At 39.6% G+C, this 22925-nt stretch overlaps 1 protein-coding gene across 2 annotated transcripts in view; it reads right to left on the reverse strand.

The window, feature by feature from the left end:
* CNTNAP5 (contactin associated protein family member 5) overlaps positions 1 to 22925 on the reverse strand; it is a 908736-nt gene that overhangs the window by 448859 nt on the left and 436952 nt on the right. For both annotated transcript variants that reach the window (XM_056793728.1, XM_056793729.1), the window contains exon 8: positions 614 to 878. In XM_056793728.1, coding sequence (XP_056649706.1) covers positions 614 to 878 — 265 coding nt within the window. The remainder of the gene's footprint in view (positions 1 to 613; positions 879 to 22925) is intronic.

Raw genomic sequence — 22925 nt, forward strand, 5'->3', positions numbered from 1 at the left:
CCTAAAATGTCTCTGAATATACATGTAAGGGATGATGAGAAAGAGAAAAAGTAAATGCTAATTGAAAGGAAGTAATTAAAAAATAACTCATCATGCCCAAAGGACAAAGAGAAAGGCTGCTAAAGACAATAAAAATAATATTTTAAAATAGTGTTTTTGGACCATGGATTTATGGATCTATGATAACAAGTCATGATAAAATCTTTTCTATTGATTTGTTCAAATTTATAGTTCACTTACTAGCTGTTTATCAATATCCTTATAATTTGCTTCACCTTTAATTCTACAGTTTCCTTCTTTTATTTTTTTTAATTTGTACCATAATGTACTGCCATGTCATACAGTATGAGTCTGGACATATTAAACACCCAGCAATTACTAAAAGAATTAATTAAAAATAGAGTAGTAAAGTACCTGAATAATGTATGAATGATTGATTGGCTGCCATTCCTAAAGGCTAAAATTCAGATTTAAAAAGGCCTGAAAAAGAGACAGCAATCATTTGTCTCTGTGATGGGTGGCTCTCCTTTTGAATTCATATCAAAACTTTTTGGTAAGATTAGTTTGATGACTAAAAAACACATTTAACTAGGATATGAGAAGGATAAGATACCTGTGGGGATTTCCATGGAGCGTTCTGTCATTTTCTGGATAACAAGCCTCAGCAAGCCATCTTCTAGATAGAGCAGCAGGATTCCAGAATCCTCTGACAGTGCTGTTGACAGGAGCAGACCATCTCTGTTCCAAGTTCGAAACTGGAAACTCACCGAGAGCCCATCAATTTGGGGGGTGCCGGGCAGTAACAAATAACTGCTGCTGGAGTTGACAAACGTGATGGGAACGATTTGTGGTTCTGAGCAGGAAAAAGTGACATTGCCCTGGAAAACAATAAAAAGCAAACCCATAAAAGCCATTTTTTATTCTACATTCTGACAGCTGATATAAACAACCACCAGAAGCTGACCTTAATTTCAGGATCACTCAACATTCAGCTTTGAGTTATTAAAAGAAAATATGTCAAGTAGGCTCATAGGCACAAGCTAGGTGGTTGTAGGTTCTTATTTGGAGGGTCACAATGCCATTTGACATCCTGGGATAGCTCGACTGGGGAGCTTGAGAGAGCTTTATCATTTTTTTCTAAGGAACTGAATAAAGAAGATACTTGGTAGATAAAAACATCTCAAACAGAAATTGGCAGATCATACACTAAAAGACTATTATTATGTCTACATGATGACTAAATGACAGATAAGCCCAATGTTTTTAATTGTAAATATTATGTACATGTGTCTACATATATAGTATATAGTACCATGTACATTTAAAGCCAAATTTAATCAATAAATAGTCAATCAATAAACATTTATTAAATACCTGTTATGTGCCAGGCACTGTGCTAAGTATTGAGAATAGAATAAGAAATAAAGTCTATGACCTTAAGGAGCTTAATTGAGAAGGCAACCCACAAAATGAAGCTGGAAAGGAGAAAGGTACTACTAAGGGTGTGGGGCAGACAAGTCAAAAGGAAAACAGCTGGATGGAAAATGAAGAGATACCTGGTCTAAATGACATGGGACTCTGGGTTTCCCTTTATACACACCAAATTATAGAAGTGCTTCAGGTCAAACTGTACATAGGAAAATCCCTCTTCTTCCTTACATTCTTGTTAATGCTGAGGGAAAAGTGACCCTGAACATCAAAGACTCACAATTAAAAATTCCCCTAAGAGAAATATTCCCCTTAAATTTTCCCATAGATTTTGAGATGGACACAGCTCTACATACTCTGGTTATGTCCCAAACCATCAGGTTGTAATATAGGATACTGACTTGTCCCCTAAGCTATTCCCGGACAAACTGTAAATTATAATTTTGACTTAATTTAATAATTTAGATTTAATCTCCCAGAAGTCCTTCAATATTTCCCAGAATTCCTCTCCTCTCTCCACCAATGTACAGGGTCACATTTGTATATGGTTTGGTGTCTCCACCCTCTCTTCCTCTTTTCTTTCTTGTGGCTTGCGTTAGTTAGCTCTCTTTTAACTCTAGTTTTTATTTTATTAAATATTATAAATATAATACTTGTTATTGTATGTTAATTTTAATTCTCACAAAACCCTATGTCTTCAGTACATAAAACTGCTCTTAACCTGATCAGGAGACCAACACCCAACTTCTGCCTGAATTCATACCCTACTCTGGTTCTATAGCATATATTGCCAATGGGGTATAAAAAGACCCAGAATCCATCCCTTTGGGGAGGCAGAGTCCACACTTGAGCCTGTTTCCTGACTTTTCAACGTTACTCTCTAAATTAATAACTCTTTTTTTATTTTTAAGCTAAGTTTTGGATTCTTGCATTCTTGCAAAGGGTACCCGTCCTGAACTCCAGGGGCTCACCTAAAGCCTCCCACAACATAAGTACCCTCCTTTAATGGAGCTTCTAAGAACTCCCTCTACTTTACTCTCCAATCAGAGAGGTCACAGGATCAGAGGGTACTGATGAGGTATGTGAACCAAGACTGATGTGATCTTGCAAGTGGATGGGGTTCTTAAGGGCATGATAGAAAAATCCAAAGGAATGCAGTCAGGTGGGAATTTGTTCAGAGATCACAGGTTTCTTTGATTAGAATTAGTAAGGTTAAGAACTAGAAAGTTTAAGTATTTTGATTGAGAACCCATAAGAAGGGGCAGGAACAGAATTGAACTCAGGTCCTCTGACTCCAAAAGTAACTTCTTATCTGCTCAGTGTGAAGGAACAGACTGATATCATGAGAACTTGCTCTCCAGATGACCCCCTAATTGGCCTCTTGTCCCAAGAACTAAGGGTGACATGTCCTAATTTATGTAGGTTCACAAGGATATGTTATCTCAGAACTTCAGGTTTCACAAGGTTCTCTGGGGTCACTGACCTGACCTAGGTCACCATGATCATATGTTAAACATCTGGGTAGCAAAGGCTAAGATCGATGTGTCTTCCCTTTTGGCACCTGGGTATCAGGACAACCCCCCCCACTTCTATATATCCCCTCTATATAAACCAGGCTCACACAATGCTCGAGGTCTTTCACTTCTTGTGGAGGCCCAGGCTATAGCTTGAATAAAGTACTTCTTTTGTATTGCATTACCGTGTGTGTCTCCTCCTTGGAATTTGAACCAGAACCAGACAGAACATTTGGGGGCTTTTCAGGGATTCCAAAGGTTTGGACCACACAGTGGAAAAGGTATTTGTATCCTTGAAGGGAAATCTGAGTGTGTCTATCTGTGTAAATGTGTATGGGGAAGGGAGAGTCTGGATTGTGGCATATGGCTAAATGGCTGACAGATTCCGTGCTCCTCTGATTATAAGGAGACAGCCTATTGCCAAGTCAGATCTATAAAGGCCCCCTTTCATCTGTTTCTGAGTGAGGACCTGCCAAGTACGCTGTTCCTGAGTCCCACGAGGGGCCGGGTCAGAAAGGCCAGGAAGCGGAAGTGTTGTTTAGAGAGACTGAGAGGTTTCTCTTCTAGAGGATTTGTTAAGATAGCTCAGTAGGAACTTTGGGGTAGTTAGAGGCCCCCCACCCAAGGTGGTCTTGGGACAGAAACTTAGGGGTGGTTAGAGGCCCCCTGCCCAAGTTGTACTTGGGACAGGGACTGGGTCCCTGCAACAGAGGTTCGAGTCCTCTGAGGATCCAATGAGTCCTAAGGAGCACTGTTAGACAGTGAGTGTGAAAAATTTCCATTCTGGCAGAGGTGCTGAGGAATAGGATCTTTAAGATAAGCCCCTGGGGTCAGGGGAGTGTACTTTTGCCTGCCCCGAAACCTAGTGAAAGTCTGTATCTCTGTTGTTTGTTTTCCACATCTATTTGTTGTCTGGCCTTTATTGTTTGTCTCGTGTGGCTTTCTATATTTGGGCCTTTAATAGTCCTCATGGGACAATAGACATCAACCCCCTTAGATATGGTCCTGGCTCACTTCTCCATCTTTAAGGAGCAAGCCCAGAATCTCTCCCTCACTGTTAAGAAGGGACACCTTGTCACCTATTGTGATTTGAATTGGTCTACCCTTGAGCTTGGATGGCCAAAGGGAGGCACCTTTAACTTGGGGGTCATCTTCTGCCTCACTTCCTGTATCCTGGACCCTGGACCCTCCAGTCACCCAGATCAGGCCCCATATATAATCACCTAGCTGGATCTGGCTCTGAACTCACCATTGTGGTTACAGCCTTTCCTATAAACTTAGCAACCTTCCCCTTGCCTACCCCTCCCACAAGGCAGGACTCTCCCCGAGTTCTGGTCCTACAACTACAGGCAACCACTTCTCCCCATTCCTCACCCAAGAAACCAGTTTTACAGGATTCAGACAATACTCCCCCCTCCCCCCAATCCTTCCCTGCCTCCTTATACCCCCTTGTATCCTGATCTAAATCATCTTCCAGGGAAGTCAGTCACAGCTACTAGCCCCTACTCTAGTCTCCCAAAAAGTCACACAAGGGGAAGAGGGAGGGCATCAACCCCAGACCCCGAGGCTGAGAAACCTTCTTCTACTAGTGTCATCGTACCTGTGCAGGTCATGGGCCCTTCAGTTCCAGAGGCCCCCTGTCTTTACCAATATTGGCCATTTTCCTCTAGTGACCTCTATAATTGGAAGACCCCAAACCCTCCTTTTTCCCAGGAGCCTCACAAACTTATCGATCTATATGAATCTATTATGTCTACCCACAGTCCCACTTGGAATGATTGTCAGCAGCTTTTACAGGTCCTTTTCATCCTTAAAGAGCATGAACGCATCTGTGGAGGCCCACAGAAATGTGCCTAATGAGGTTGAAGGCCATCGCAAGACCCAGCAACACCTCATTGAAGAAGCCTTCCCTCTCACTCATCCCAATTGGGATTTTGAGCAACCTGAAGGTAGGGAGCATCTCCGTGTCTATTGCCAGATTCTCATGACTGGTTTCCCAGCGGCGGACCGTAAACCCACTAATTTGGCCAAGGCTAATTTAGTTAGGTAAGGGATGGATGAAAGTCTGGCAGCCTTTTTAGAACATCTGCAAGAGGCATTCTGGCTATATACCCCCATGGACCCCCAAGCAAAAACTAGTCAGGCTGCCATCCTTTTAGCCTTTGCTAACCAAGCGGCACCAGATATTCACTGCAAGCTCCAGAAGACAGAGGGTTTAGGGAAACAGAATATATCTGACCTCTTACGAATTGCAGAGAAGGTTTTTAATACCTGAGAAACTCTGGAGGGTAGGGCCAAAAGGAAGAATCTAGAAGAAAAAGAGGAGAAAAAAAGGAGAGAAGAAAGGGAAGAGAAATGCAGGCAGGAAGAGAGGCAGAAAGACTGTAGATGCCAAAGAGAGGTGGCCCACATCCTGGCAACCAGCCTGGTTCAGACTCCTCAGACTCCTCTAATGGGTAATCTGAAACCTCAGGGGATAACCTATAGACTTGTCCCTCAAAGGCTACCAGGGCAGAGGAAAGGGTGCTTTAACTGTGGTGAAGAGGGCCACTGGGCACAAAATTGCCCTCAACTCCTCGGGGGGTCATGAGTGGGGGGGAGGGCAAGAGAGAAAGCAAAATATCCTCGCCCTTCAAGGAGAGGAGGATTGAAGAGGACAGGACTTGTCATCCCTCCCCGAGTCCTAGGTAACTGCTAAAGTGGAGGGAAAACTGGTTAAATTTTTTGTAGACACTGGAGCTGAAAAATCTGTCCTTATGAACCCCCTTGGGCATGTTTCTTCACAGGCTAGTTGGGTCCAAGGGGCCACTGGAAACCACTGCTATAATTAGACTACAAAACGCTCCATTAATCTAGGATCTTATCTGGTATCCCATTCTTTTCTCATTATTCCAGAGAGTCCTGCTCCCTTATTGGGCTGGGATCTCTTGCACAAAATTGTGGCCCACATTCATTTTACAGACTCGGCAGTTTCTGTCATGGAAAATATTGGAACCCCCTTAGAGATCTTGACTTTAACCCTCCCAGAAGAATACCGCCTTTATGAGCCCCTCTACTCGTAACCACCAGCTTCCATCTATATATTATGGGTGGATTGGGTCCCTGGGGTATGGGTGGAGCTCTCTGGGGTAGGTCTAGCCAAAAACAGACCCCCCATCATTGTCACCTTAAAACCAGATGCAACGCCTATTCAGATTAAACAATACCCTATGACTCAGGAGGCCGAAAGAGGTGTTACCCCTCAGATCAACAGATTCCTAAACTTGGGTATCCTGGTACCTTCTCACTCCCCCTGGAATACTCCCTTACTACCGATCTGGAAGCCAGGAGGGATAGAATACCACCCAGTCCAGGACCTAAGGGAAATGAATGCTAGAGTTGAGGACAAACACCCAACTGTGCCTAACCCCTACACCTTACTCGGCTCCCTCTCTCCCACCTTGACCTGGTATACTGCTCTAGATCACCTTCACCTTACCCCGGCACCCTCCAGTCAGCCAATTTTTGCATTTGAATGGTTTAATGAGAGTACCCAGATCTCTGGACAAATCATCTGGATTAGAATACCCCAGGGATTCAAAAGTAGCCCCACCCTGTTCAGTGAAGCCCTGGCTCAGGACTTTCAAGATTTTTGAACTACCCACCCTGAGGTCACCCTCCTCCAATATGTGGACGATCTTCTTTTGGCTGCCCACACCTCAGATGATTGCGAGCAAGCCACCCTATCTCTTTTAAAGACCTTGGACAACTTAGGCTACCATGTGAGTGCCAAAAAGGCATCCCTGGTCCAGTGAGAATGTCAAGTTCTTTGGGTATAAACTAAAACGTGGCCATAGATGTCTAACTCAAGCCATGAAAGATACAATTCTGCACATTCCATGTCCCTCCACAGCTTGGCAGCTCTGTGAGTTCCTTGGCTCTGTGGGGCATTGCAGATTGTGGATACCCATCTTTGCTGAAATTGCGCAGCCTTTATACAATCTGACCAGAGAATCGCCAGACTGGGAATGGACCTCACAGGCCGAAAAGGCCTTCCAACACCTCTGTAGGGCCATGCTTGAGGCTCCAGCTCTAACACTTCCAAATCCCAAAAAACCCTTCTAACTCTATCTAGGAGAAACATGGGGTTGCAAAAGGGGTGTTAACCCAAAGGTTAGGGCCCTGGAATAGACCAGTGGCATGTCTTTCAAAACACCTTGACCCCGTAGCTGCTGGGTGTCCCCCTTGTCTTCGCCCTGTAGCCGCAGCTGCCTTGTTAACTAAGGATGCTGACAAACTGACTTATGGACAATCTCTAATTCTCTCTACCACCCATGCTATTGAAGGGGTATTGAAACAGCCACTGAGCCACTGGTTTTCACACACCAGACTGGCACATTACCAGTCACTGTTAAAAGATACTTCACGCATCTCGTTCAGGATCATCTCTTCACTCAACCCAGCTACCCTACTGCCCAAACTATCTCCTATCAGTCTGGCCCCTATACATGATTATGGAGAGGTTTTAGCGGAAGCAATCACTGCTCGACCTGGGTTACAAGACAAACCCCTTCCAAACAATGACCTAATCCTATTCACAGACGGCAGCAGCTTTCTTGAAAATGGCATTGCTTGACTGGAGCAGCCATCGTGAATGCAGCAGACTGTGTGGGCAGCAGCCTTACCCAAAGGGACCTCAGCCTAAAAAGCTGAGTTGCTTGCCCTAATGCAAGCCCTTAGGAAGGCAGAGTGGAAAAGACCCACAGTATATATCAACAGCACCTATGCCTTTGTCACCCTACATGTGCATGCCCCAATATATTGGGAAAGGGGGTTGTTACCTCTGGTGGAGCCCCAGTCCATAATCTTCCTGAAATCCAGGATCTCCTATTGGCAGTTTGGGATCCAAAAGCAGTGTCTGTGGCACATATTCCTGGGCATCAAAAGGGAGACTCCTTGGAGGCCCAAGGGAACAGATTGGCAGATTGGGCGGCCAAACAGGCAGCTCGGGAACAAGTCATGATCATCACTGCAACTACCATCCCACCACCACTGGATGGAAAACCCCAATATACTGAGGAAGACCTTACTTGGATTAAGAGCTGCCTAGGACAAGCAGAGGGGGCTTGGTACTGTTACCCCAAAGGGAATCTGCTCCTTCCAGAGGCATTACGGCAGCTCCTTACTACCCATTTGCACCACCTCTCCCACCTAGGAGACCAAAAACTCGCCCAACTCTTGGACAAAGGCAAACTCAATTATAGAGAGAGAAGCCAATTCCTTCACTGGCTGGTTGACTCTTGCACAGCATGCCAACTCCTCCATGCAACCAAACCTGATAAACACAATGCTCAGAGAATAAGGGTACAAAGGCCTTGACAACATTGGGAAGTTGACTTTACTGAAATAAAACCAGGAAAGTTTAGGTTTAATTATCTCCTTGTTCTAGTTGACACCTTCTCAGGATGGCCAGAGGTGTTTCCAACTAAGACTGAAACTGCATTAATAATTACAAAGAAGCTTCTTAAAGAAATCATCACTCAGTATGGGTTACCTGAGACCATTGCCTCAGACAATGGTCTGGCTTTCATGAATAAAATTACACAAGGGGTGGTCACAGCTCTGGGGACAAATTGGAAGTTGCATTGTGAATATAATCCCCAGAGTTCAGGTCAGGTAGAGAGGATGAATAGAACAATTAAGGAGACTTTAAACAAATTGGTCCTTGAGACTGGTGTAAACTGGGTGACCCTCTTTCCCTTGGCCTTGTTCCGAGCCCAGAATACCCCGGGACCCTCATTCTTTTTTTTTTTTAATAGTATTTTATTTGATCATTTCCATGCATTTTTCATTAAAGACAAAGATCATTTTCTTTTCCTCCCTCCCACCCCCACCCTGTGGCTGACACGTGATTCCACTGGTATCACATGTGTTCTTGACTTGAACCCATTGCCATGTTGTTAGTATTTGCATCAGAGTGTTCGCTCACAGTCTCTCCTCTGTCATGTCCCCTCAGCCATTGTAGTCAGGCAGTTGCTTTTCCTCGGTGTTTCTACTCCCTCAGTTTGTCCTCTGCTTATGGATAGTGTTTTTTTCTCCTTGATCCCTGCAGATTGTGCAGGGACATTACACTGCCACTAATGGAGAAGTTCATTATATTTGATTGTACCACAGTGTATCGGTCTCTGTGTACAATGTTCTCCTGGTTCTGCTCCTCTCACTCTGCATCACTTCCTGGAGGTCGTTCCAGTCTCCATGGAATTCCTCCACTTTATTATTCCTTTTTGCAAAATAATATTCCATCACCAACATATACCACAATTTGTTCAGCCATTCCGCAATTGATGGGCATCCCCTCATTTTCCAATTTTTGACCATCACAAAGAGCGCAGCTATGAATATTTTTGTACAAGTCTTTTTGTCCCTTATCTCTTTGGGGTACAGACCCAGCAGTGCTATGGCTGGATCAAAGGGTAGACATTCTTTTATCGCCCTTTGGGCATAGTTCCAAATTGCCCTCCAGAATGGCTGGATCAATTCACAACTCCACCAGCAATGAATAAATGTCCCTACTTTGCCACATCCCCTCCAGCATTCATTACTTTCCATAACTGTCATGTTAGCCAATTTGCTAGGTGTGAGGTGATACCTCAGAGTTGTTTTGATTTGCATCTCTCTGATTATAAGAGATGTGGAGCACTTCTTCATGTGCTTATTAATAGTTTTGATTTCTTTATCTGAAAACTGCCTATCCATGTCCCTTGCCCATTTGTCAATTGGGGAATGGCTTGATTTTTTGTACAATTGATTTAGCTCTTTATAAATTTGAGTAATTAAACCTTTGTCAGAGGTTTTTATGAAGATTTTTTCCCAATTTGTTGTTTCCTTCTGATTTTAGTTACATTGGTTTTGTTTGTACAAAAGCCTTTTAATTTGATGTAGTCGAAATTATTTATTTTACATTTTGTGATTCTTTCTATGTCTTGCTTGGTTTTAAAGTCTTTCCCTTCCCAAAGGTCTGACATGTATACTATTCTGTGTTTACCCAATTTACTTATGGTTTCCTTCTTTATGTTTAAGTCTTTCACCCATTTTGAATTTATCTTGGTGTAGGGTGTCAGGTGTTGATCAATTCCTAATCTCTCCCACACTGTCTTCCAATTTTCCCAGCAGTTCTTATCAAATAGTGAATTTTTGTCCCAAGACCTGGGATCTTTGGGTTTATCGTATACTATCTGGCTGAGGTCACTTGCCCCAGTCTATTCCACTGATCCTCCTTTCTGTCTCTTAGCCAGTACCAAATTGTTTTGATGACTGCTGCTTTGTAATATAGTTTGAGGTCTGGGACTGCTAGGCCCCCCTCATTAGTGTTTTTTTTTTTCATTATTTCCCTGGATATCCTTGATCTTTTGTTATTCCAAATGAACTTTGTTATGGTTTTTTTCCAAATCAGTAAAGAAATTTTTTGGGAGTTCCATGGGTATGGCACTAAATAGATAAATAAGTTTGGGCAGGATGGTCATTTTTATTATATTGGCTCGTCCTACCCATGAGCAGTTAATGTTTTTCCAATTGCTCAAGTCTAGTTTTAGTTGTGTGGCGAGTGTTTTGTAGTTGTGTTCATATAGTTCCTGTTGGGACCCTCATTCTTAACCTTGCTTATGAAATCCTTTATGATTCCCTACCCCCCCATTCTTCCCACACTCCCAAACCTAAGAGGAAGAAACATACCTCCTGAACTACGGCCTATGGTGCTGAGTCTAGCACATTTTCAGAAGGACCTTTGGCCTTGAGTCAAGGACCTCTTTCATCCTGCCCCTTATGACCCTCATCCTTACAACCTGGCAACTGGGTGTGAGTTAAAAGATATCAGAAAGGCTCCTGACAGCCCCAGTGGATGGACCCTTTTGTAACTCTCTTTGTTCCTCAGGACTCAAAGTGGACAGGATTGGACCCTGGATACACCATTCCCATATCCGGAAAGCAACACCTGCTGACTTGCCACACACTGACTCCTAGACTATCCATAAACACCCATCCAATCCACTCAAGCTCCAAGTGACCTGTAGAAATGTGGCTCCTGCTGTTTCTGTACTTCCTGCTCTGCCAACCCCATAATTCAGCACAAGAATCTCCTAATCCCCATCAACCCTGGCAATGGACTCTGCAGAGATGGGAAGACCAGGGTGACATCAAGTCCGTCACTACATCAGGAGCCCCTTCCTTCACAACTTACCCTTGTGATTTGGCCCCCATAAAACCTTGCCTGAACCAGCGTGGATACTATCTCTGCCCCACTTCAAATACCGATAGATCTTATTGAAACCAACCCCATCACTATTATTGTGCTTACTGGGACTTTGAGACCCTTGCCACCAACTGGGTTCCTGGGGTTTCTGACCCATGGCTCACACTCAGATGGGACTCTTATGGCTGTACCACATGTGAGGTTGATTCGACAGGACACACCTGACCATTCAACAGGGGGAACTGCCAGTATCTCAACCTCACTATAATCCAACCCACCCATGATAGCTGGTTGACGGGAAAAACTTGAGGATTCTGTTACTATTTGGATGGATTTGACCCAGGTGGTCTTTTACTCATCAAAAAATCACCCATACCCAGAGCCCCAGCCGCTGTTGGACCGAACCCTGCCTTGCGGCCCCCGGTCATACCCAGAGCCCCAAATACTGCTGGACCAAATCAGTCCTCAGCCACTGCTGGACCAAATCTGACCTCAGCCACTGCTGGACCAAATCCTACCATGTGACCCCCAGCCCCCCAACCTTCCTATGTATTCCCCTGTTATTCTTAGCCCCCTGTGGCCCATAGTTGAAGAATCTTATCATTCCCTAAATAGAACCTTCCCCAACCTTACTTCTCATTGCTGGCTTTGCCTGAGAGCAGCCCTCCCCCACTATTGTGACCCCATGGCCCTAAATGCCAGCTACAACTCCTCCCAGAACGATTCTCCTCCCGAGTGTGACTGGGGGGAGACTGGAAGGTTGGCCTTACCCTCTAGTCTATCACGGGTTCTGGCATCTGTGTTGGGAATCTTACCCTTGCCCCTTCTACTTGCATCCCTGATACACCTAAGCCCTCAGCTAAGTATCTCATTCCACCCCATGGAACCCAATGGGCTTACTCGAGAATGGACCTTACGCCTGTATTTCAATAGCTTCCTTGTCCCAGGAATACTGTATGCTAGTTATAGTCCTACCCTGAATCCTCTATCACAGTAATGATGAACTCCTGCCTAATCGCTTGGTGGCAACCTCCACACCTTCAAGGACACCATCAACCAGTCCTAGCTGTGACCCTCGCATCTATTTTTGGCTTGGCAGGGTTTGGAATGGGGATAGCCTCTATTCTCTCCTTTAAAGCAGACCTAAGCTCCCTACATTTTGTGGTTGATACTGACCTCCGCTGCATTGAATAGTCCTTGGAAATCCATCACTTCCCTCACAGAAGTAGTGCTTCAGAATCAGTGGGGGCTGGATCTTCTATTCCTCCAAGAAGGAGGCCTGTGTGTCTTGCTTAAGGAAGAATGCTTCTTCTACCAGACCACACAGCGATTGCTAGGGAATCTCTAGCAGAACTTAAGAAAAGCCTTGAGCAATGCCAGAGGGCATGAATTGAGGCTGAGCCCTGGTACCAGAAAATCCTTAATCGATCCCCCTGGCTCATCACCCTGATCTCCACCCTTATAGGACCCTTTGCCATTCTCATCCTCCTTCTGGCTTTTGGCCTTTACAATGCCCAATCGCTTGGTCCATTTTGTGAAAGACCAGATTAACACAGTCAAACTCATGGTCCTAAGACAGCAATATCTTCTCTTAAAGGACATCAATGCCCCAAGAGGACTCCATTCCCATGAGTAGGATTCCTCATTTCCCTAAAATGAAGTGGGGAATGAAGAAACAGACTGATGTCATGGGAACTTGCCCTCCAGATGACCCCCTAATGGGCCCCTTGTCCCATGAACTAAGGGTGACATGTCCTTATTTATGTAGGTTCACAAGGATATGTTATCTCAGAACTTCAGGTCTCACGAGGATCTCTGGGTTCACTGACCTAACCTAGGTCACCATGACCATATGTTAAACATCTGGGTAGCAAAGGCTAAGAATGATGTGTCTTCCCTTTCGGTGCCTGGGTGTCAGGACAACCCACCCACTTCCTCTATCCCCTCTATATAAACCAGGCTCACACAATGCTTGAGGTCTTTCACTTCTTATGGGGACCCAGGCTATAGCTTGAATAAAGTACCTCTTGTGTATTGCATTACCATGTGTGTCTCCTCCTTGGAATCTGAACCAGAAGCAGACAGAACAAGTATCATTTAGACAAAACAACTAGGTGGATAATTACATATTCTACTTTACAAGCACTCAGTTGTGATAAGAATAGCAGAAAATAACCATTATGACAAAAAGAGGAACTTAATAAATCTATAGGCAGAGGAACAGTTGTAGATACAGGATCAACACTGCCTTTGCAAAATCATCAGTATATTCATTATTATGCCACTTAAGGCCAGAAATACCAAGTCAAAGCAAACAAAAACATTATTAGCTCTCTTGACTTGGTGGATAAATTGCAAAACTTAAAGTCAAGAAGGCCTGGTTTCAAATCCTACTTCTGATTTTAGCTGTGGAACCACAGGCAAGTCAAAACTTCTAAGAGTCTCAATTTCTTATCTGTAAAATGGTGATGATAAAATTCATGTTACCTCCTTCAGGATTGTGGTGAATTTCAAATGAGAAAATGCCAATAAAATATATTGCAAATATGAAATTGTGATAAAATATCAGTTATTATTGTGAATATTATCTGCTACATAATTAAAGGTAAAACATGTCACCAATGACTTGAATATTTTTACATATATGAAGTGACTATGAATTTTACTTCAATAAGAGCTATATAGGAATAATTAATAGCCTCCTTAATCCTCTGAGAATTGACAGTTAAAAAACAGATAATTAGGGTAGGCTCACACATAATGGACATAGGCTAAGTAGTCCATCAGATAGAAAGCTAGACCTCTATTTTGGAAGACCTGAGTTCAAATTCAGATTCAGAAACCAACTTGCTCTTCCTGCTTCAATTTCCTCATATGTAAATGAAGGGGTTGGAATCAGTGTCCTCTAATGTTGTTGCCAGCTGAAAATCTGATCCAGTGAACCACCCTGGATAAAATGTAATTAACATAAAAAGTTCTCAAAAATGTAAGCTATCAAAATGAATCCACTCCTAAGGGATTATCTACAGGAAAACCTTATGAAATTAGGTAAACAGATGCATTATACAGATTTCATTGTTCTATAAAAGCAATAAATTTGGATAAGCAAATATTCCAACTTCAAATAAATGCCATAAGTATTCACACATCCTATTTTCCATTTCCATTAGATACTAAATGCTAATCACCACAACAATACTGTATGTTTATTCAAGTAAATTTAACTCACTATTCTCTCTGAAAAATACACAAAGCCATCCCATAGGCAATACAGTGTACCTTTTAACCAATACAGAAAGATAGCCCTTGGGAGAAAACAATGGGGCAAATATCCCTAGGCAGTCCAGGAATCAAAGAGTGGTTATGCAAAGAAAAACAAAGTGATATACCATGTAAAAGCTCCTAGGCCTGAAATGACAGATAAGGAAAATGAATTTTGCTAAAATTTAATTTTCCCCAAAGGTCTGACTGAATTGTAGAATAAGAGGTTAGTTGAGCTCTCAGAACCTAAAAATGGTTAGAACACTTTTTAAAAAAAAATGCTTTTCATCTTTCAAAATCAGCTTTACAGCTACAGTCAATAAAACTTATCTTTGAAAAAAATATGCATTGCTTCTACTACATATTAACAAATTCCATCTCCTTAGATTCCTGAACACAAATACTCTACCTTCTTTCTGATGTTCTTATTATCACACTGTCTAGAAGTTTTTGTCTCTAGTGTTCTTTAAGTGTCTGTAGTAGTGAACTTTCTTATGTAAGTTTAAATTTAACCCAAAGAGGAAAACAATGGAGAGGGGAAAACATAACACTCAATACTTATGGTTTTCTTTGAGCTTAAGATCCTTATTTGTAAGTTCTTCAAGAGAAGAAAAGATGTCTTTGGTTTTTGACTCATTTCCCCTACACTATGGAGTCTAATGTCCTCATAAGGCCACAAATACAATATGTTGTTCTGAATGAATTATACTGAATTTTTTGACTTGTACTAATTTTCCTGAGAAGGGAAAAAGAGAAGGGGTAGTAAATGGGAATAAACAGAAGAAAGCTGAGAAAAGAGGTAAAGACTGTAAATAATAAAAGGAAATGAAATTTTCAGGGTAGGAAACACTGGGGCATTTCTAATGATAGATGACTACCTCAGGTTCCCACAGTTATGTGAAAGAGGTCTTCCCAACTCTGGAGATGGACTATTTTATTTAATTGGTCTTTATAAAAGATACAAAAAGGGATTCAGGAATATTTTCTTTCTTTCTTTCACATTTCTTTTTTTTTTCTTGTTTTGAAACATTCTTACTTACCACCTTAATGTTTTAAAGAAAATTAAGAATTGTGAGATAGGTGCAACTAGGTGGCTCAGTGGATTAAGAGCCAGGTCCAGAGATTAGAGGTATTGGGCTCAGATCTACCTCAAACACTGCCTAACTGTGTGATCTTGGTAAAGTAACTTAATCCCCATTGCCTACCCCTTACCACTCTTCTCTCTTCGAATCAGTGTATATTATTCTAAGATATAAATAAGGATTTAAAAATAAAGAATTCAGAGAGATAGAAGTCCAGAAATGGGTATGCTAAGGTGTGAATTTAAAAGAAGTATGCCTGTCAATGATATTGTATTGTAGGGCATGATATGGTTTTTCTTTATTCCATAGAAAGGAACATACATCATCTACCTATACATTAGGAAAAACAGAAAAAGCTAACCAAAATCTGAGTTTGTAGAGAAAGATATAGTATGAATGTGAATTAGTGTGAGTATTGGGGAGAGGGGATTGGAGACAGAGGATTTAATAATGGAGATGAAAAGTAAACAAAGAAAATGTAGAAAGGAAAAAAAAAATTCTATTCCCATGGATTGTAAACTCAAAAGTTCATTTGAGTTAAAGATATCTCCTAATCTTAAGCATTTCCATTTGACATACAGACATGGAACTATTTGGCTCCCAGAGGGAACAGAGAACCTGGAGAGAACTGATTTCATTCTCCATTTTTGGACAGACTCAGAAACACCTGGCAAAAGGCTTGAGAGCCTGGCTCAAAATTTTTGAACTCATTTAACATTTAATGGAGGTAAACAGGAGCAAGGCAGGAAGGTAAACAGTACAGAAGAGTAAAAATATGAGTAACAATTACAAAGGCTTCTTGAAGAGAGTCCAGGAGCAAAAGCTCTTCCTCAGGGATAAAAGAAGCTTTAAAACTAGAAGAGAGCTGAGTCATAATGATGCCCTTTCCTTTTCTGCATTCTGCTACTATGATAAGTTTCTTTGAAATCCCTCAAGGGAATAATACACAGACATTGGCAAATAAGTACTGCTCAATATTGGGCCTACATCAATGTATCATTTCTGTTTCATAATCAAAAACTGGCAGATTCAAAGACTTTACAATGAAATCAGCATTGAAGCATGTCTATGTTTTTAAATTTGGAAAAGCTTCAAACTCATTTTAAATGTTTCAAAACAGTATCTTATCCCATTTCCATTTTTTCTCTCTCTTATGAACTCTAATGTATAAGACTAAATGGAAAAAAAAAGTATTACATAAAAAAGTTAGGAAAAATAATATGTATATTGAGGTTAGACTCAATGTATACCATGACCAGGACCAGGAATCATATTAATTTGGTCAAAAAGAAACTTCTTCAGCTGAGGTAAGCAGATACATATGTTTCTCCCTTGGAACAAAAACAATCCATAGGCATATGTTGTTCATTTCTGTCATTCTTTGCTGAGAAAAAAGGTATATTCTTTTTTATTCCCATTTGATTTTTTCTAGAAGTCTATCATAACTTTTTTTTAACCCTTATCTTCTGTCTTCGAATCAATACTGTGTATTAGTTCCAAGGCAGAAGAGTGGTAAGGGCTAGGCAATGGGGATCAAGTGACTTGCCCAGAGTCACACAGCTGGGAAGTATCTGAGGCCAGATTTGAACCTAGGACCCCCTGTCTCTAGGCTTGATTCTCAATATACCGAGACACCTAGCTGCCCCTATATTTAATTTTTATAGAATTCTTTTCAGCTCCTAAACTTCCTTCTTGTTTATTTTTTGGTTAGATGTATCTGGTACAGAGAGGGGAAAGCTGAAGTCCCCCAATAGTATAGTTTTACTATTTTCTCCTATAACTCATTTAACTTCTCCTTTAAATCTTTACATACTTTGCTATTTGGTTTATATATGTTTTAGTACTGAAATTATTCCATTGTTTATGGTACCTTTTAGTAGGATAAAATTGTCTTCTTTATCTTTTTAAAAATTAGATCTATTTTTCACTTTAGCTTTGTCTGATAGTGATTGATATTTCTGTTTTTTGTTTTTTCAGCTGAAGCATAATGAATTCTGCTCTAGCCCTTTACCTTTAACTCTGTAAGTATCTCTACATTTCCTGTTTTTAATATATTTTGCTGTATGCTTACATTTTATGGGTGAGTACATTCTATTCACATTTACCATTTTGATAATAAATTCCATTCTACTTTCCCTCTCTTTATTTTCCTCTCTCCTTTCATTCTGTCTCTTATTACAAGTGTTTTGTTTTGTTTTTTACTACTGTCTCCCACTATTCTACTATAACCTTCCCCTGCCCCTTCCCATATCTCTTTTCCTTTTTGTTTCTCTTTAGGGTAATATAGTTTTCTATATCTACTTCAATGTGAACATGCCTCCCTTTTTGAGTCAAATCTGATAAGAGTGGGGATCAAGTGTTGCCTGCCTCCTTCTATACTAATTTCTATGATAATAGCTCTTTCATGCCTTCTTTATGTAAGAAAATTCACTTCATTCTATCTCTCCATTCTTTTTCTCAGTGAAGTCCTCTTTCTTCTCTCTTAATTTTGTTTTTTTTTAATATTATTTTATTTTGGTAAATTAACCCACACCCTTTATCTATATATATTCCTTTTAATTACCCTCATGTTGATAAAGTTTGTAAGTGATAAGTATTACTTTCTCAAATAGGAATATATATAGTTAAATAGTTTAACTTTATTGAATCTCTTATATTTTCTCTTTCCTATTTACCTTTGTATGTTTCGCTTGAGTTTTAATGTTGGAATGTCAAATTTTAGAAGTAGCTTTGGTCTTTTCATTTGGAATTCTGGAAAATTCTCAATTTTATTAAATATACATCTATCCCTCAAAAGAGTATTACTGAATTTTGGTCAGTAAATTATTTTGTATCATATTATTTACTGTTGTGTATTATTAGTTAATAGATCATATCTATATGCTTCATGTCTTGAAATGGTTTGTTTTCTCCATGTGGGAAGACACCATTCTAATTTATTTCTTTCATAGCATATTTACTTATTGTCAGAAGATTCTCAAAAAAACCCAACCTGTTAATTGAGTGAAATGCATTTGTAGCCAATTAGCATTTAAAATGAGGAAAGAATGAAGGTTGTAAAATAAATGAGGATTTTGTCAGAGGTGGGGTGATTTCTCGATGTAAAATAGAATTTTATGGGTCTGCTTGCTATTTTAAAATAATTCGCCAAAATAAAAATTCTTTATAATCTAGGGATGACATCACACATTTGATAAAGCAGTAGCTTCAGAGTCAAAAAGACTTAGTTCTGAGTCCTGTCTATATTACTTAGGTGAGTCACACAACTTCCTTTTATTTTTTTTAAAACCCTTATCTTCTGCCTTAGAATCAATACTACACATTGGTTCCAAGGCAGAAGAGTGGTAAGGGCTAATAAATGGGGTTAAATGACTTGCCCAAGGTCACACATCTAGGAAGTGTTTGAGGCCAGATTTAAACCTAGGACCTCACATTTCTAGGCCTGGCTCTCAATTCACTGAGCTTCTCAGCTGCCCACCCCAAGACAACTCAACATCTCCCTATTTCTATCTAAGATTCTTAGTTGCAGATCTTATTTTGGAAAAGTAGTTTCCTTACTGAGACTTCCCTATAGAAATGAATTCACAGTTACAGCCCCTAAAATATTCAACATGACTTATATTTAAAATTGTTGGAGAACAGTGTTAATGAGGCCAAGATCTTCTGCTTCACCCCATGTGAAACAATCAGTTTTTGTTGAATCTCCATCTGGATACTAAACCCTATATGCCTTGGTCGATTGACTCAAAACAAGTATTCCAGTTATGTAGTGTCTGGGCAGAAGACTGTGGATATATTAGTGCAAGTCACACAGTGAAAGAATACCCTATATCAAGTGTTAAAACTTATTATAGCTTGGTCAGTGAACTAGTATTTGTTAAAAACTTAAATATATTACAAGTACCCAAGTACCCTGCTAAATGTTGAAAATAAAGAAAAAGGAAAACTAAAAAATACAAAAATCAGGTTCCCCACACACACACACACACTTGGCGGGGGGGGGGGGGGGCGTAACCCAGTCTCTGAAGAAATAGTCTGTGACTCTGAGGACACCGAATGTGGGTTTTACTAGGGAAAGAGAGGAGAAACATTCTATCCTCCCTCTTCAACTTTTAGCTCCATTCCATCTCTACCACACTCTAGTCCTACATTAAGTAGTGGATGATTCCATTTCTACCCCATCCATTACAATACCTAGTTATAGAAAAGAAATAAACAGGTTAAAATGAAGATAATGGGGAAGCAATCCCTAATATTAAAGTATGTGTTTAAACATTCTCTTGTAGAAGGTAGAGTTTTATCCGGCACTTAGAAGAAGTAAAAGACACTAAGAGATATAAATGAATAGGAAGAAAATTACAGGCATGGGCAATAACAAGTAAAAACAGCAGAGGACAGAGATTTAGAATCATAGAATATATGGAGAGGGAAAGTGGGATAAATTCTAAGAAGAATAAAAAGATAGTAGGGCACCAAACTGAGAATATTTTCATTTGATTTTGGCAACAATGGAGCCCCTATGCTTTGTTGAATGGGGGATGAAAGGGTTAGAGGCTGATGTAATAAGAACTATACTTTAGTAAGATCAATTACAGTTGAATAGAGGATAGATGAGTGCAGAGACATGAAGCAGGGAAACCAGCTACTCTAGATAGAAGTGAAGTGCTGAGGGTACAAAGAGGAAAGCTAGAGAAATATTGAAGAGTTGTTATGAAGAAGAAATCTACAGGACTTGGAGACAACTTATATGGAAGGGTAGGAGTGAAGAAGGGAGGAGATACCATTTTTTAAGTGCCAACTATTTGTGAGGCCTTGGGTTAAGTGCTTTATAAACATTTCTTTTGATCTTTTTCATAATCTTAGGGGGTAGATGCTATTATAACTCTCATTTTCGAGTTGAGGAAACTGAGACAGACATTTATCTGACTTAGGTTCACATAGCTATTTAAAGATTTTAACTCAGACCTTAATAACTTTAGACCCAGTACTCTATCTATTGTGCTACCCATCTCCCAGTAATCTATTTACTGCCCCATCTTCCAGGATGTACCAATTATAAATGTTGAGCTAGAAGGTTCTCAGATACTAATGAATCTAAGGTGCATCCTTTATAAATAAGAATATCTTGAATTAGGGACATTAAGACTTGCCCAAATAATCGCACAGGTACTACTAGTGATGGGATTTAAAGATGGGATTTAAAGACTTGGAACCAATGCTCTTTTTTTACTTAATACCACTTGGCATCCTTATAAATTCTAAGAACTTTCCTAAGGAATGGTGACTTTATTTTAAAAGGGCTAAATAAGTAGGGTTACTTACTATTAAAGATATTTTTAAAAATAATATAGCAAGTTAAGTACTGAGTAAATAGTAAGTGGTACTAAATGTCAAAACTCAAATTAATTGTAGTTTTGATTTACTTTTAGGTGATTAAATAATGCCTTTATCAGTTTACATTTAGCTACACTATGTAGAAAGATAGAGAAGCTAGATTTGAATCCTACCTTTAAAGCTTAGTTAAATTTGTGTGGTCTTGGGCAATATACTTAAACTGCTAGCCAGTGTTTCCTCCTCTAAACTTACTGGCCTCTGAAGCTTTTTCCATCTCTATATTTCTCTATCATCTTAAATCTACCATACTCTGTTATATATCGCCTTAAAAGAAAACTCATTGTTAGAAGTAGAAGAAAGTTTACTTCCTTATTAATATATTTTCTTCATAACGTATGCAAAATTTTCTGCCATCAAACCAAAAGCCTTGTTGAATATGGCAAAAAAATTTAAAAAAAATCAAGCATTGACAGTTCTCACTTTATGCAAATTCACATCACACAAATTGAAATTTACTTACTCTTTATCCCAGGTTTTATTTATTTATTCTTTTTTTCATATACCTTCCCATCATTTTTTTCCATAATTCAAGTTTATTTTGCTCCTGACTATTTCCTTACCTATTTTGCCTTCCCTTTTAAACCTCTTCCCTTCCATTATTTTTATCCTACCTAATTCCCTTTTTAAGTTTAATATGTTTCTTTATCAAAATCTTTATAGGGGTGCAGAAATGGTGAGGGATATTATTGTGTTAGATATTCCTTTTTTCTAGGGAAAATCATAGAAGAGTAAATAAGGGAAGAGGGAAGAGAAAGGAGAAAAAAAGGGGTAAGGGAAGTCTTAACCTTTTGAATAGTGTATTATATCCAATTCCCCACCCCCTTAATTGTGTCAGTTGGCAATTATTGTGTGATTCTTACTATTTTTATCCTTCTTTTTGGGTGCTTATTGAATATTTTATTTGACCCAGAATCTCTGTGTTTGGGCTAGAATATTAAAAGGAAAGTTGTAATGAATTCTTTCTTTTTTTTTTTTTAACTTCACCCTATAGATCCAAGAATTATAAGTACTTTTAAATTAGAATTTATGGAAACATACAGGGATTTTTTGAGGGGAGGTTGATATTTTCAGGTCTTTTGATCATTCTTAGATTATTTTTCCTTAATCATTTTTCAGGTCAATTGTATTTGATTTTGTGAAATTAATATCAAGATATCATATTTGGCTTTTCCTTTTTTTCAACTTGATTAAAATTGTTTAATTGGATTGTCACTTTTTTGGATATAGTCTAATGTTCAAGGAATTTTCGCCTAAAGTTTTAAGGTATCAATTCTCCTTATCATTCTTGCTTTCCTGATTACTTCATTTTATGTCATATTTTTATCTTGTCCAAGAACAAATCCTTCTGCCTAGGAATCTTTTTTCCATTGACTATTAATTTCCTCAGAATTTATTCCAGAAGTTTCTCTCAATTCAGGTTATTTCATCATTTTGTTAAGTATTCCTTGATTTACTCATCTAAAAAAATCTCAAGGTCTAGGTTGAAAAGCCTGTGATTGAGTCAAGTGTGCCCTTAGACACATGAATGGTTTGGTCCTGAATTTGTCCACCAAAACAAGACCCATTATTCAAGATATGATGTGCTACTGAATAATTTAAAAAAGCATGTCTCCAGTGAAAAATGTATTCACAATGCACTTTTAATTTTAATCTGCATTATGAATATTTTCTCTATTATTTTCTTAAACCTAAGTGATTAACAATATGATAAATCAAGATCTGATATATATTATTTGCCAATCACCTAGGTGTAAGATCTTACACTGAAAATTTAATAATAGACCAAATCAAGCAGATTCTAGCTGGAACAAGTTAGCTCATACTTTTGAGGGTCTCTGAGACTGCTTCAACTCTGGGATTTAGTATGGATTTCTCTTTCATCCAGTTTTCCTAATACCCTCTTCCTAAAGTTGCTTTCCATGATGAACTTTCAATCTGCTTCTTTTTTTAAACCCTTATCTTCTCTCTTTGAATCAATATTATGTATTGATTCCAAGGCAGAAGATCTGTAAGATCTAG

Source organism: Monodelphis domestica, chromosome 4 (assembly GCF_027887165.1).
Source record: "Monodelphis domestica isolate mMonDom1 chromosome 4, mMonDom1.pri, whole genome shotgun sequence".
Lineage (NCBI taxonomy): Eukaryota > Metazoa > Chordata > Mammalia > Didelphimorphia > Didelphidae > Monodelphis > Monodelphis domestica.